This window comes from Anopheles marshallii, chromosome 2 (genome assembly GCF_943734725.1).
Source record: "Anopheles marshallii chromosome 2, idAnoMarsDA_429_01, whole genome shotgun sequence".
In the NCBI taxonomy this organism is placed as follows: domain Eukaryota; kingdom Metazoa; phylum Arthropoda; class Insecta; order Diptera; family Culicidae; genus Anopheles; species Anopheles marshallii.
In genome coordinates this window covers 82,553,198-82,569,276 of record NC_071326.1, presented here as the reverse complement: position 1 = coordinate 82,569,276, position 16,079 = coordinate 82,553,198, and the positions used below count along the sequence as shown (strand labels likewise).

Genomic DNA, 16,079 nt, shown 5'->3' with positions numbered 1-16,079 from the left:
TCATTTTCATCGATCCTCCTCTTTGCCCGGTCGGCGAAAACAATCAATCATTCGTTCTTCCCTGTATCACAACGGTACGGTTTCCCGTCCGTTCCCTTTTTGCCTCAACTGTTGTTGATTCGTTTTGCTAATTCTCATCATGTTGAAGCTTTCATCTCTTCGTCCACTTGAGCGACCAGTCCAGTATTCACGGGGCGATCCTTTGCGTATGGATGGGTTGTGTTTTGTTTTATGAGTTCCAGGCCATGACGACCTTCTTGAACGGCACGAAGATACCGTGCAGGGGTTCACTGTTGATGGACGAGACAAAATTTTAAATTGGTTTTGCTCCTTCACCGGAACAACATATGCAACCCGGTGAACCGTACGTACCACTCGAAAAATCGCTTCCCATCGATGGTACCGTCACAATCGCCCAAATTGTTCGGCAACTGCAACCCAACGTAGGTATCGTCGGTGTCGGTACCGGCTACGGGACCAATGTACCGTACCCGGCCGACTATGACGCGCCCGTTCGGTGAGATGACCTTCGCCAGATGGCCCGGCTTGAGACATTTGGGCGTTTTTGGCAGAAATGGTAGCGCTTGCTTCGAGGGAATGTAGTCTGCAATAGAGAAATTTTATGACATATTATTTTTGTAGGAGACCGGGTAGCTATTTGAAAAGAAAGCTCTGCAATAAGGATGATAAATGGTGTCCAGTATTACGTGTTTTGCATTATTTTAAGTGCAATGCAATGTTCGCGAGTGCGAATGAATGTTTTTGTAGTTGGATAGTTTATTCGTGTCCGTAGTCCTAGGTGAAATTCTTAGACATTTTAAGAATTTTCTTTTAAAATATGGGTATATTAATCGAGGTGCTTAATAACTACATAGTTTAAAAAAACAGTTTTTACGTGTAATAATTTTATATGCCTCATCAACTTTGTCTTTAGAAAAAATGTATGGCCTTTAAAATTACGTTACGAACTGTATTAAAGCTTCACTGCTCGCAACGGCGCATATCACAGCGCAGCGGCACGGAGAGTACTAGCGCCTAAAGTTATGCAATATATTTTTATTTATTGCTTTTCACGAGAAGCAGCAGATGGGAACTTTGGAGTTCGTCATCTGGTGTTAAAAGTGCCAAATGTCTGATTTACAGCTCTGTTGATCATCAAATACTGTTGGAAGGGCAACAGAATTGGGTCGAGTGAAGTTGAAACCTCCCCCAAAGAAACTTATATCGAAGGTTCCAACATTAGCTTTGATAAATCTGTTGTTAAATAAATAATCGCAGTTAAATTTGAATTTAACAAAAAAAAAATTGTTACAAAGCACCACTTACGTATGGTTGTCTGCTCAAAGCATGGTAAAATCTATGGCCACACGTACTTACCCCTCTGAATGTCGTTTTCCGAGCACCGTCGGTGTTTTGCGGTTGGATGATGCAGCGGCGGATGGGCATGGACTGCGTGTGCGGCGTGAAAGGTTATGTGCGGCAGCAGTCCGGCCGTTGCCGGTGGCGGTACACCAACGTCAAGCTGTCCGAGCGAATCCTCCATCGCCAGCATATTGCCACCCTCGAGCGACCGGCGAAGAAATTCTTCCGCCTCCTCCAGCAAGCTGTCCGTCGATCCGCCCGAATCACCGTGGATCCGGTACAACGACGGACCACCGTACCGGCGCGGACAGTTGCAGTCGTGCCGTAAGTCGGGCAGTGAACCGCGGATTTTGTGTACCGGTTGCTCCTGAAAGGTGACGCGCGGTGTGTAGTGCATGCTTTCCGACGGTCTCAGTGCAGTGTTTTGGTGCGTTTGCCGACAGATGGCGCAGCGCATCGAGGGCACACTACGCGAGCGGTGATGCTTGCTGAGCGTAGAATAGCGCGACCCGGCCGAGTAGCTTTTCGACGAGTCGAACGAATCGCCCCGGTTCGTCCACAGCGCATCCGTTTGGGTGGTTTGGGTGGCAATGCTGCTCTCGTTTACCGTCCACTGCGATACGCCCGGCGATGTCATGCTGAAGCTGGGCGGAATGCTGCCCGGGGTTGGGGAGATACAAAAGTGGGAAAAACTCATATTACTAATTAGTTTGGACCGGCATTAGAGACGGAAAGGGCAACGGTTCTGCGTGGGATCCTTACTCCCGAGACATTCATAAATCATCCGTGAAGAACCCGGCCGGGCAAGAACGAAAGATATGGTGCAGATTTGCCCAATGCAAACTTTGTTTGTTCTTGCGACTTCGTTAGGCGGTAAGCGATACGTTTCGTATAGCAAATAAATTTACCTCTAGCAAAGTCACGATGACTGTCGTGATTCGTGAGATAAATCAAGAAAATATAACTAACCGCCGACAGATTTTTCATCAGGTTTAAACTTTGAATGACCCTTGATGAAAAAACAGCCATTATTGGTTTACAAGTGAATTTAAGTTCACTTATTCACTAAACATTTTGTGATTATTTTCAAGAAAACTGGGCTTTTGGTTGTGTACGCCAGAAAGTATGCAATACATTTCTTGTTTATTCACTCCTCGATCAACAAGAATTTCCTTAACTCCTTCGAAATAAACAAAGAATTACTATTGCATACTTTAAGGCGTCAAAAAATCATAGACGCCAGCAAATTAGCACAGATGGAAATAATACAAGCTCAACAGTTGAAAAAAATAATCCCACGTTCCATGTAGAACCCATGTCATGGTGACATCAGCAGACGGAACGTACAAAGATAAATCGTTTCATAAATTTAAGCCAGATTTATCGGATGCCTGATGATTCATTGCAAACAATAATACGGAAACGTTTGCATCGAGATGAAGTGGCACTGACAAGAAACAAAGCAATCCCGCGCCTGGAAAACAAAACTAGTGTCTGGCGTCTTCAGTCGCTCGTCTTGCGTCTAGTCTGGTTTTATGTTTGCAAAGTGTCGTCTAGCCATTGGCAAGGAAGGTAGGTCATCTGCAGATGGATTTGTTTTGTTTTTTCGTTCTTCTCCAGTATCCATTTGACCATTGGATTGTGGTGCTCGATGAACAAAACAAGACGAGAAGCCGCACGGGAGACCGTTGTGTACCGTGGAAACTTTGCATCCTGTCCTTTTTGTCTTTTCCCCATCGTACCCTTTGGTGGCTTCCGGTGTTCTTAGCAGGTTTCCCTTGCAGTAGTTGGGCGAACGGTTCGGGTCGCCATTCTCGTCCTGCTGATGCTGGCAGAGGTGATCGGCCGATCGGGACAGCTCCGGCACCATGCTGGTAAAGTTAATATCGCTCAGCAGCACCCGGCGGGCTTCCTGCGTCTTGTCCGACGGTCTAGCGAGCGGAGGACACACCGTCGGATTTTCCAGAGCATTAGGCGAGCAGCAAAGAAATGAACAGAGATCAAACGAGATAGACCACGGTTACGGTGTGTTCTTCACTAGGTGGATACAGAACGGCAAGACTCATTATGCAGGGGTTTGTCCACGCTTGCTTCTCCGTTGAGTTTTAAAACATTATGCTTTAGTTAAAAAAATGAGCTTTTATTTTTTTCAATAATTCCATATTATTGGAATATTTTACTAAACGAAATAGAAATGATGTAAAATAAAGATAAATGTTTTTTATTATTATCCCTTCCAAAATTATATTATATTTGCCAGTAGTATTTTACTGATTTTTAATATTTTTTTTTATATCGTTATGCATTCTGTTTACTCTATTTAGCATATATACACAGCTTACTCTGTGAACTGATTGTCAATAGCATACATTTAGGCGTCATTAAACAACTGCAAATTTTCAAATGAGTTTGGTAATGTTTTGAATGCAATTTATGAACTAAAAATGAGATTTACAAAGAGTAATATTTTAATTTCAAAAACACCAGCTAAAAAATTTGACAGAATATCTTTTAAAAATTGTGTAAATTATTTAAAAACCCTGGAATAATGACACCTTGGGCCCAAAAGAATAAAACTAAACCAAAGAAGAAGATGCGCAAATGTGTCCTGTACCTAATATCAGTGTGTGTATGTGTGTGTATGTGTGTGTGCGTGGTGTGTATCGTACGTGTGATTCTCAGGCCTGATTATGTGACTTTTGTTTGTCAGCCCGTCAGCACTGTTTGCATGAGCGTATAGTTGCGCCCTTATGCTAACTTCGTCCTTCCACTATCTTTTCACGAGTGCTTTGCGTATGTGTGCGTGTTTTTGTGTGTAAATATTAATGTTTGCGGTTGTGAGTGTGTGTGTGTGTGTCAATGGCGACACTTTAATTGGCAGGAAACTACTAACCGGCGAGCAAAAGACACAAAAAAGTGACAGGCAAACCCCATTGTATTTACCACGGACCACCGGATGATAAAGACATTATGCTGCGAAGGGTGTTATAGAATTTCCCATCCCTTCGCACACTGTTCGGTGTCTTTTGGTGAGGTTTTCTCTGTGGGTTTGGCCGCAAAACAATTAAGATTTTAAAGCCCAGTGCAAGATAGTGGACGGAGCGAAACACACTACACCTTCCTCGCTAGCAAACCGCACACCCGTCCGGCAGAGAAGACGGATATTTTCGACATCCGGCCAGGAGCATGGTGTTGGCGAAATGTGTTAAAGTCACGCCAAGTTGTCGAGTCTGCTTTGCCATAAACAGGCTTACCGTGGATGCCGGCAACGGTTTACTGAGAGCTGCTAACGCAGCGGGAATGCCGACAAAAGAGCAACATTCTCTTGGCCACATGCACGAAACCCCGCCGTACTCCGAGTGTGTAGGAATGACAATTGAAAAGTCCTGATGTTGGTGATAATCCTTCCGTAAGAATGGAACACGATAAAAGTGTTCTATGTGTCGTTCCGCTGCTAGTGTGTCTGGGGCGGTGCACTGGTGAACTAACATGTTCGAGTGGTGCAAAACATGCCATAGGAAAAGGACCTGTTAGTCCCTTTTTGCGCATTAGGTTGTAAATACGTATTGAAACCGGCTTTGGCGTAAGTGCTCATGTCTGACAGTGTGACATCACAGCTAGGCATTACATAGAGAAAAGTACTTTAGACAGAAACATATCAATTCTTTAACAAAAAAGCTACAATAACAGTTTGGTGGATTGTTGGGAGATGATTTTCTACAAGCCAACACAGATCTTGGCAGAGGCCGATGAATTAAACATCACAGATTTACGACAGAACAATGTAGCAGATGAAGGTTACTAAAAGTTCAAGCATGAGTTACATACAAGTGATGTGAACTAACTTTTTCAGGTCGCTTCAAAGCTTCATCTAAATTTGGTTTTTTGACCATAGAATCGTGTCATTAATGTAAAAATGTGTTCAGATTGAGGAAGTTCTTCTATATTAAACTGCTAGCACTCGTTAAGCACGTTCGCGTATACATGCCGCAATCAATATCCACTTCCAATATATTTGTTGCTGAGCTAAAGGATACTGCGAATATCCAGGATTTGAACAGTGGTTTCGCTTCGTTCAATGAGTTGCCTTCGGAAGTTCAAGCGATCGTGCTTGAGATAGTGCTCAATTTTTTGTGAGACGATCTAACTTAGATTCTTCCGTAAAGCTGTGTAGCTTTATGAGACAGCTTACTTACAGCTTACACAGCGAAATCTGCCATTCATTCTTCACAATATGCATATTCAATATCATACTCAGAGTTCTGATCGTTCTGTGATTTTCACCTGCACTTCCTACACCTTCTTACCTGAACCGTTTAACTTTCTTTCTGGACCATACACAACTCTTCCAGTAATAGCAGAGCAATTCTAATTATGATTAGAAAGCAATTATGTAAACAATATCTAAAATAGTTTTATGGTAATTATTGATATACATAATGGCATATGAACGCAGCCACCGCACTACATAGCGCATAGCGCACCACACTATGTGTTCAACCATCACGTTATATAATAGCCATAATACAGTCAACCCCCAACAACAAGTATCGTATATAGCGAGATTTTCACACAACGAAGTACTACGAAAAACAGCGAGCAATTCTGGAAGGTTTCTGGAATTTCTCCATGTTGCAGTGGTAAAAACGAAGAAACATTGGCCTGATAAGGAACAATCTTCCAAACGGTGCAGATGAAAGATATCCAACCGCCAAAGATATTATAGTGCCAAGGTTAATTTTTTTGCAACAGAGAATAAACCAGAGTGAGAGCATTCGATGTTATTTCAACATATATTAGCAAACAACGCCTGGGCTTGTGGCATGATGGTAGCAGCGTCGGTCTTCACACGAACGGACTGGACCAGAATCCCATCCGTACCAATCCTCCGTAGCAAAGGACTCAATATTCAACCAACGAAATCACCAACTATTTGAACATTCAACAACTGACTGTTCAAGAATATCAAAAATACTTTAGAAGAAAACAAGCTGTGTTTATCAGTTTGATAAACAAATCGTATGAACTTTGCATGAGCATTGTAGCGAAACCGGATTGACTCGCTTTTTATAATAATTGTATGGGAAAGAACAGTGTCCTGATAAGTTTTTCTTATTATTGACTTATTTTGCATTCGATTTTACAATGTTTGTTTGGCACTTTGTCAGGTCTGCAAATCGTATAAAAAGTATTTATTCATCCTTATTTATTTTTCTAGTTAAAGGTTTCTGAACTAGAGTTTGATAATTATGTTCAGTTTTTACTTTGTTCCATCCTAAACCAACTCGCCTCAGTAGTAATCACGCCAAGTAAACGCATCAAATCAACCGCTTTCGTATTCGTATCCCGTCACAGTGCCTGAAGGACAAAAAACATCAACAACCAAACTATAGGATCGTTGCAAAGGAGCAGAAGAGATCGTTGCCGAATTCGACGCCATCGGGACAGGACCGCATACAGCGCTTTGTATGGTTTGTGGCGACGTAATAAATAAAATTTGGCGCACCTACTCCCAACACCCGCACTCTGGGAACACTCCCGAGTGGACAGTTTGTGAATTATACAGTGAGCTTATTTTTCCATCAAACCGAACAGCATCACTCTTTTAAAGCACCTTACCACTTCGTATCACCAGATGTTCACCGAAGAAGCACCTTGATGTGTCGCCGTGACCTTGTGACCGTGTGGAAGGTTGAACTCGAATGTGTGGGATTTACTCGTCATTTTGACAGCGGTTTTAATCAACTATTTCTACGTATGACCGGCTTGTGCTAAGTGAACCGTACTTCTCGCATGAATCAAACTAGTTCGCAGGATTAGGAAAACCATCACCAAACCCGAACGAGCTTTGTGGGGAGTATTTTTATTTCCCCCGCACCATTTAGCATTGGTCGGTCGTCCGGTACCCTTTCGAAAGTGATTTTTCTTTAAGTCCTTTCTGATCTGTTTGGTTTTGTTTTTATTTCATTTTCGGGCAGATGGTTCATAAGAGTGAGATTACGGCCGGGAGGCTGAAAATGAACCCAAAAGACCCTCGGACCACTCGGTTTGACTAATACCAATCAGCATTTCTCTTACTGGGTGCGTGCCTCAGATGAGCCGGGTTCAGTTAACAAGGGATAGTACATTGGTACTACTTGACTACTCGAAGAGGAAAAGATATTTCATCTAACATTATTTTTACCGAAACATGTTTCCTTCCTTGGTCCAATCTTTTCGGGTTCCGTATTAATATTTGAAGCTTATCTACCCGGCCGAACGCTACGAACAACGTCGTCTGAGCAACAGGTGGTAAACTTGACTGCGGAACCTTGATCCTTCATCTAATTTATTGCTTCTCGGGAAAGGGAAGGGCTTAAATAAGGTCAAAATTGTTGATTGTTCCATTACTTCGCTCACTGTATTCAATTTTTAAATTGAATATTTTATTAATTTTCCATTTAGATTATAGTACTAATATAAATCATTTGGAAGCGATAAGGTATTTGTTTGATTTGAAGGATTGTCATCGGTAATTATTGACTTTTAAAATTAATGTATGTAATTAATTGAAAGGTACATATTCGTTTCAGTGACGGTTCAGCGATAGTTCGAATGCAAACGCCCAAAGGTATGCAATTAATTTCTACTGTGCTAATCATTCCATTACGGTTAGCGCAACACGCTGTGAAAAAATTATTCTTAAAATCATGATTACATACTTTCAGGCGTTGTAACGATGATCCATCGTGAAAATTAATTTCCTGTCACTAATGCGCTTCGCATGAAGCTGTGAGACCACTTTTCAATCATTAGTTCTCAAATATGGGATGCAATCATCACAAAAGCTTGCTTCGTTTCTTTCCGACACAGCAACGTGCATAGTGGCGTATGTAAATATTCCACATCCATCAATTTGCCTACAAAACCTGCAGCCATTAAGTTTCCTCGTCTAGCGAATTTATTGCATGATTGCATGAAGATTAGTTTCCTCGAATTTTCCAAATGCGCACGGACGGATCAAAAATTTCTCCGAACGTAATGGAAATGTATCTTTTCCGACGAACGATATCAATTTTCATGAGCAGCTTCACACTCTATGATTATGTTATTCGTGAATTGCTTAGTGTGGGTTAAGCAAAATAGCAACCGGTACAACAGAAAACGCATAAAGCTGGTTTGGTTGCGAAGCCGAAACCATCACAATCCTTCTTGATGTGAAGCCCCATAGAAACATCGGCGGAACTGTTACAGATAGCGGGTTCGGGCTGATGTTTGACATCATTTAAATATATTATCCATTCTTTGCACTGTCTAGCCTTGTGTCTCTTCATGTGTCACACAACTTTTTCCGGTAGTTACAAAACGATCTGTATTATCTGCTGGTGATGTGCAATCGGGATGGCTGTGCTGATACAACAGCTTTAGGAGCGATCGATTTTACCCGAGACCGCCGAAGGCAGATAAATAGATATCAATTTCCTGTCATAAGAAAAGTTTGCTTTCGGTCTCCCCTTTGTTTGTTTGTTTGTAAGTGACAAACAAACTGAATCAGAGAATGGCAAACAAATGGTTGGAAAAATAAAGAAAAAATTGTATCCCATTTCTCACCCAGCTGCACTGATCTTTCTTTACATACGACAGATTGCTTGCTCATGGGCGAAGACAAGCTTAATCTAAAGTAACAAAACTGTAACTGTATTCAACCCAAGACAACTTCTAGACAGTCTTTTCTAAAAACAGCCACCTTTAGCGCAGTGATTGCATACTTTAAGGCTGAGTCGTCAAGAAAAGTAGAATATTTTTGGGTACATTTTTTTCCTTTGACATCTGATTTCCACTATGTCTTTGAATGTGAAAACCAAATATGTGTTTGAAAATTTAAAAAAATACTGCCTATAAAGCAATACAGGAAAATATGGATTTGAACGCTTTCTAGTACAGATGATTGACCTTCTTAAATGTTTCTCTCCCATCGATCGATTGCGAACATCATCCACAGCGTAACGTCTGCACGTGGCAATTTCTTACGTAAGTCTGCGGGTGTTCCTCGATGCACACCCGTTGGGATAAGGCAAGTAAGACCAGCAACAACAAAAAAACACGAAGGAAATATCAACCATCTAATAAGTGGCAACATCCACGCTCCTGCCACGACCACAGCCAAGCAAAAATGTCTTCCCACCCGTAACCACCTGTCACTAGGCGATTCGATCGATTCGACACGGACGAAATGATACGTATCGATAAGCCAAAATCAACGTGAATCTGCGCTTCGTTGGTGGTAGGCCTTAATAATCGTCAGAATGAGGCATATTGTATTTTCGTTTTCCTGCGAAAGGAGAACCTGGAGGATTAGCAGCATGATGGAATTTGTGCTCGTCTTCGTTCGGTTCATTTGCACAGCATTTAATTTGTGCGCCGTAAAGTAGGCAATACGCTGTAGTACATTAGCCTATAGCACATTAGTGTAAAGTGTGACGACGTCAGTAGATTGTTGTGTGCTACTCTAGACGTGTGTATCCTGAGTGTGTATTTAGGTAGGTGTATTTCCTTTAACTCCTTGAAGCCTTGAGGCTGCTCCAAGAGTCAAAAGGTGCATGCGATATAATTTAGCTCAGCAAGAACTCCAAATCTAATAAACCAAGGTTACCTAGAAAGATCCGTTCGGTTAACTTACCTGAGTGGGAATTTACCTTTTCCACCGGGTGTCGGTGGAACAAACTTCGACGGTAGCGTATACAGCCCCGGCACGTACTCGGAGCCGGTTAGGTGGGTTTCGGAGCGCCATTGCTGTGCCAGGGCCGATATATCGGTTTGTGCTGCCTGGGAGCGCTTAACCTCGTCACCGGTCGCTCCCCGTACGCCACTTTCAGCCGCTATCACGGTACGGAGCGTTTTCCCCGGTGGCAGATACTGGTGCGGTGAGTAGGTGCGTGGCGAACGGGAGAACTTCACTGCTAGCGGGCTCCGATTGGTGCCCGCACCGGTCGGTTGCATGCGACTGCCCGGATGAATGATGGGACTTTGGGAAAATGGGGAGAGAGAAAAAAACAACGAAAAGTACCTCAGCACGTGGAGATAGAAACCTAATTTGGGCAAAGGATTAATCACCAGCCGTCCCGCTGGGATCGGACGCACAAACGTACCGATAGGCGGGAGGATTTGGACAAGTGTTGCGACGTCCCATCTCCAAAATGTTCTCCTCCGTGATGCCGCACTTGGAGATGTCCGTCTCAATCAGCACATTGTAGTTAGTCCAGCGACGTCCCAGCGCACCTGCGGCCGCCAGCGTATTCGTACCAGCGACATCGAAACTATCGTTCTGCTTTCCATCGTCATCCTGGCTGCTGGAAGCACGGCACAGTGCGGGGATTATAGTGCCACCGGACGCACCATAATCCATGCTCGTGTCCTTCTCCAAGCTGGACGACTTTGTGCTAAAGTCCATGCTTTTCTTTATGTTGTCCATGCTCAGCGAGTCTTGGCTTTCGAGACTTTTCCCCTTCTCGAGCTCATAGCCCTCGATCACCTCGCTGTCACTGCGCTCGAGCGAGCTCATCTTCTCTTGATCGGAAGCCAAATTGGTGAAGCTCACCAGTACCGGAGTGCCCGACTGGCCAGCCTCGTGCCACGGCTCGTAATCCGATATCGACACCAGATCCTCCTGTGTGATGTCCTTCGCATTGTCGTCCGACGAGAAGATCAATTCGATATCGTCCACCTCCTCCTGATTTTCCGATTCACTTTTCTTCATTCTTCGCCGAGGATCGTTGGATGGGTCCGACAACGTGTAGCTACCCGTAATGGGTCCTGTTCCTTGTGTTTCTCCGTCCGGTTGGTTTGCAGTAGCAGGATCTTCTGCAAACACCGAATTATCTCCCTCCGAGATGGAGCCATTCGATTGACGATCCGTGTCCACGTGCAGATTCTCCGACGAAATCTGCTTGATGCTGATGGCATCCGAACTTTTGCTCACACTCAACTGTTCCTCATTGACGATGCTCACGCGCAAGTTCTCCACACCGTCTGCCTTCAGTACTTCCTCACGTACCGTCACATCATCATCCGGGCCACGTTCGTCCGGTTCAGCAATCGTCTTTTCGTCATCTTCTGGCGTTTGATCTGCAGCGGCATCGGGCGTTGTAGGCGAATCCTTTAGACATTCGGAACTCTCCGCTTCGGAACTACTGCCGTCCATGTTGATGTTCGAGGACACCTTGATCTTCACGTCTATTCGTGACGCCATGGCTGAATGGGTTCCACCACCGGGATGTGAAACTATCTGTATGTCGGGTACTACGGACACTTTCTGGTGTGCCGCAGAGCTACCATCTTTGGCTGGTGTCTTTTTCGGTCGGACCGGATCTTCTACCCGTTTGGGATCTTCCTCCACTGCCGGCGGACTTGAACAGCTGTCGTTTATTGGCGGTGGCTGAGCCTTAACTTTTCGTTTCTTTATTTTTTTGGACTTTTTATCCTCCACTGCAGTCGTTGAGATGTCTTCGTATGACTCACGGCTAACGTTCAGATTTGATGGCTGCTTAAGAAGCCCCGATGTGGATGGTTGTTCTACACCATAAATTGATTGTTGTTTTCGCGGATCGCCGGACAGATCGGTGGCTCGGAAACCGGCACTAACTCGACCTTGCTCGACCGTTTCTCGTACGCTTATCTGCTGCCTTAGCTGGTCCACTTCGCGGCGCGACTCCTCGAGAGCCGTACGCAATGATACGACCGTTTCGTGCAGTGCCCGTACCGTGTCGAACGGACGCACGTAGGATTGCAACTCCGACGAGCTGGAGTCACTGTACGGGCAGTACGCAACCCGGCCATACTGTTGGCCGGTTCGCTCCATCTCGGCGCTCGGATGTCCGAAGGAAGGTAAGTCGTTGCAATGATTTATTCATGACGACCGCACTGATGAATGCTGCGGGAAAGGAAAAGCAAACGGATCATTAGTGGAACGGTTATTACAGTCGTAAACGATCAGATTGGCTTAAAGTAGCTCTCATTGAAGCAGTAGAACGTTTAATCTGCTCTGCCGAGCTTTTCTTTATTCATCGCTTTTTGCTGGTTAATGTAAAGCATCACTGTGTGGATAAACGACTAATAATTCTACATTAAACGACAATCATTGCCTATTTCCAAGAAGCAAAATGCATAATTTAACTACTCTCCTCTGAGGCTTACCGCTGTATTGTAGCTTGGGTGTGTACGCCTGAAGGTATGTAATTATTTTGTTGTTGTAAACAATCTGGCGTACGCTTTGGAACTTTCAATGTCACGAGGGGACAACGAGGAAAAACTGGTAAATTAATTTACTAATTCCCAAAGAATCCTGCCTGCTAGGATGATTGCATACTTCCAGGCGTTGCATATTTCTTTGTTTGTGTTCAGTTTTCTTATTTGGATACTTTTATCGTTTTTCCTTCTATGTTTTTAGTATTTATTTAAATTTCCTAGGGGTATTTTTGTGATTTTGATTAGATGATTAATGTAATAGTGGGAAAATATGCATTTTCTTCATTCGCTTACCTATTTTTATACTTCAAATACTGCAAAATCATCAATCAATGTTTTTCTTAACCATTACAAAAGATACGAAAAAAAAAATCATATCGCAAACATCCTTTTTAAACTGCCAGGAAATTTAGCCAGGAAATACAGGTTCAAAATAAAAAGAACAATGAGTGAACCTCCGTAACGCTTTTTGGTACAAAGCGTCAGAATGGGAGAAAACAGAATATAAAAGCACAAGACCATAGCAACTGTATCTGGCAGATACCTTTGTACGGATTTCTGTTACTGAATCACCATCCCGATCGAATCATTTCGTCCTAACCCCGTCACTATGGAGATACAATTCAATGGTTCATTGATTGTGTGCGTTTTTCACAGATGGTTCTTTTTCGCTATCAATTTCTATGCGCGCACCGGTTGGTCTCCCCTGGTGTTGACGGTTCCGTCCAATTAGCTTCGTTTGGCGATGCAATTCGTACATCGTTAGCGGTGGAATTTTTGTAGCACAGTAGCAAATAACAACTCCCGAAACGTTTACACAAAGAAAGCCTCATTTAAATAGTAGATCGAATTACGCGTTCGCTAGGGTTCGCGTTTAAATGATGAAAGCATTAAAACTGAAAGTTTTGTTTTTTTTTCAACAGGAAGAAAAACCAACGATCAAACGGTACAGTTTACACAATTTCCAAGGTCCAATCTCACAGCGTATAATGGTTTATTATGCATATAGTTAGGTTCATGGCGGGGGTTAAAACTTTTAATCATCCATCTAATATCATCGTTTTCCCCAGGGGCGTTTACCTTCAAAATGCAAAACCATGTATACGGTCCCGATTTGTGGAGGAAAACTTTTCGAGGTTTTTCCTCAAGTATACACAACCTTCACACACAATAATTGCCCCTGCCGCAACAGTACCGCCCGCCAGTGAAACCCATTAGTAGCAGGCAAGTACAGTCCTTAACCCAATAAAAACTATCGTACTTGGGGCAATGTTTTGTTTCGCAATAAATGATTCATCCGTGTTGGGTGTTTCGTTTAACGCGTCACTGCTCTGTTTACGGTGAGGATAACGGACGCATTAGAGTTATAAATGCTTTTTGCAGATGGAATCCGTGTCGCGATCTTCTTTGTGCGAGCACCCACTATGCGTGCAGCCTGTTTATTGTTTATGGTACGATTTGTTCGCGTGCCTGTGCTTTGTACTGTTATGCAGCATTATACGACGGCAGAAAAATAATCAATAAACCGAGTCAAAAAAAGCTATTTCGATTAACCGAAGTACCTAACGAGAGCAATAAAGCAATCAGGTTTTTTTCCCGAAGGAAACAACGACATGTAAAATAATATTCGTAATACGATAATACAAATTGTACACAACGTAAGGAAAAAACAGCCTTTTCGGCGCCTCTGAATATTCATCGCTGAGTTATGAAACACGACAACAAGCTTATTTTAAGTTTATGTTTCTCAAAGCTCGAGCCAAACTTTGCTCCCTGAATGGGTAAAACTCTTATTCTGGGCAATATTCCAACTTTTGGTACGCCTTTGAATGTGGTTCGAATGTGCAAAACAAACACAACGAAAAGAAAAGGAAGAGGGATATGAATACAGGAAAACATGCATCCCACATAAGAGCTGTTTATCCATCAACAACTTTGGCGAGACGAGGATACTTCATGTACAGGCGCGCAGCAATATATTTGGTCTACCGGCTCTTGAACTTTTCTGCATTATTACCCGAAGTGGAAGAAGGTTCAAGTATTTGCTACTCAAATTAATACGACTCGCTTTTAAGTAACCGATGGAATCGCTCATTATTTGCTTCTAATTAGTTTTTCCCGGTTAGTTGAGAGACAAGTTTTCCCAATCAATATCAAAAGATTAGACTAATTATTCTTCTTCTGAACACGAGTTATTATTGTTCGGACTTTCTACCTGAATATCTTAAGATCGAGCTAAATGTTGGATGCTTTTCTAGTAATCTTTTACTCGAAAATATCCTTCTACCCTAAACGGCTCAAACAAAGTATACATAATGTTTGAATTAACGCACATATTCCAGCTCCGAAAGTGAACTTATTTCGAGAATTTGAACAAAAGCCACAGATTTATGCCATCCGATATTTCACATCTTGTTCAAACGGCGACGACATCGCCTGTGCTCCGAAGTACAAAAGATACGGTACGATGAATAAATTATGCCACTGTTGCCACTGTACGGTACGGTGCAGTGTTTGATCACCATTGCCGAAACTATGCACATCATTGTTGAATATTTAACTAATTTGACGACCGTTTCATGTTTCATGCTATAATACTAATACTTCCTGGTTCCGGTAAGAGCACAACGACAGCACTTACTTAGAACCTGATGGTGAATGAAGTGAAGCTGTTTGAAGCCTTATGTTCAAGTTATATAAGTCAGAATTGAATTGTATTGCTCCTAACAGGTTTTGACTACTAGTTAAATTGTTATTCATTATAAATCTTTCCCATGTTCAATTAGTATTCGTTACGCTGTTCAGTATCGGTTCTTAAACGCCTAAAAGTAGGCAATTTCTTCATTTACAGCTAAGCTGATGATTTCCATTGTTTTATAGCATAACTCCGATATAATACTTAGTTACAAAACAATTCTGAACGTTTACAAGTCTACATTAAAAATAATAGATCCAACACATAAGGGCATGAGCTTAAAACAGATGTGATAGAACAGCCCACCACAGCTGGGCAAACTATTTAACTTTAATTAGTTAAATATCTACAGTAATTTATTTGCACCAGCAGTGATTTAATCAGTCAATGACATGTACAAAAGTTAAACAGCTCATCGTATAAATAACTCGCCCAGTACATTCATCTCCGATCATTAACGGAATGATTTGGTCGGTGACTTTCCCCACGATATTGTGTGTAACCTTGACAGTACGGTAGAGCTATATTTTCAGAATCCCCCTTCACACGTGTCATCGTACAAATTAAAAGCATTCTCGGTGTAGCACGCTTATCATGCTCTCTCCTCTTTGACCACCACCCACGAGGCGGTAATGTGCCCGGTGCAATTCTAGCTACCGAAGATCAATAAGTTAACATTGCACATTTTGTCGTTCAACGACGCAACAAAGGTCAACAGCTATGGGTGGGCAAAAAAAATCCACAAACCCACAACGTTTCTCATATAATTCTCCACGTAGAAATACTGTCTGTCTCTGCT

At 42.7% G+C, this 16,079-nt stretch overlaps 1 protein-coding gene across 1 annotated transcript; it reads right to left on the bottom strand.

Annotated features, from left to right (window-relative positions):
* Positions 1–229: 229 nt before the first annotated feature.
* LOC128708613 (uncharacterized) lies at positions 230–12,199 on the bottom strand. Its single transcript, XM_053803593.1, has 6 exons — positions 10,491–12,199; positions 10,022–10,366; positions 3,105–3,293; positions 1,378–2,018; positions 373–604; positions 230–290 (listed from the first exon to the last, which is right to left on the bottom strand). Exons 1-6 carry the CDS (start codon positions 12,197–12,199, stop codon positions 230–232), a joined length of 3,177 nt encoding a protein of 1,058 aa, XP_053659568.1.
* Positions 12,200–16,079: the final 3,880 nt, after the last annotated feature.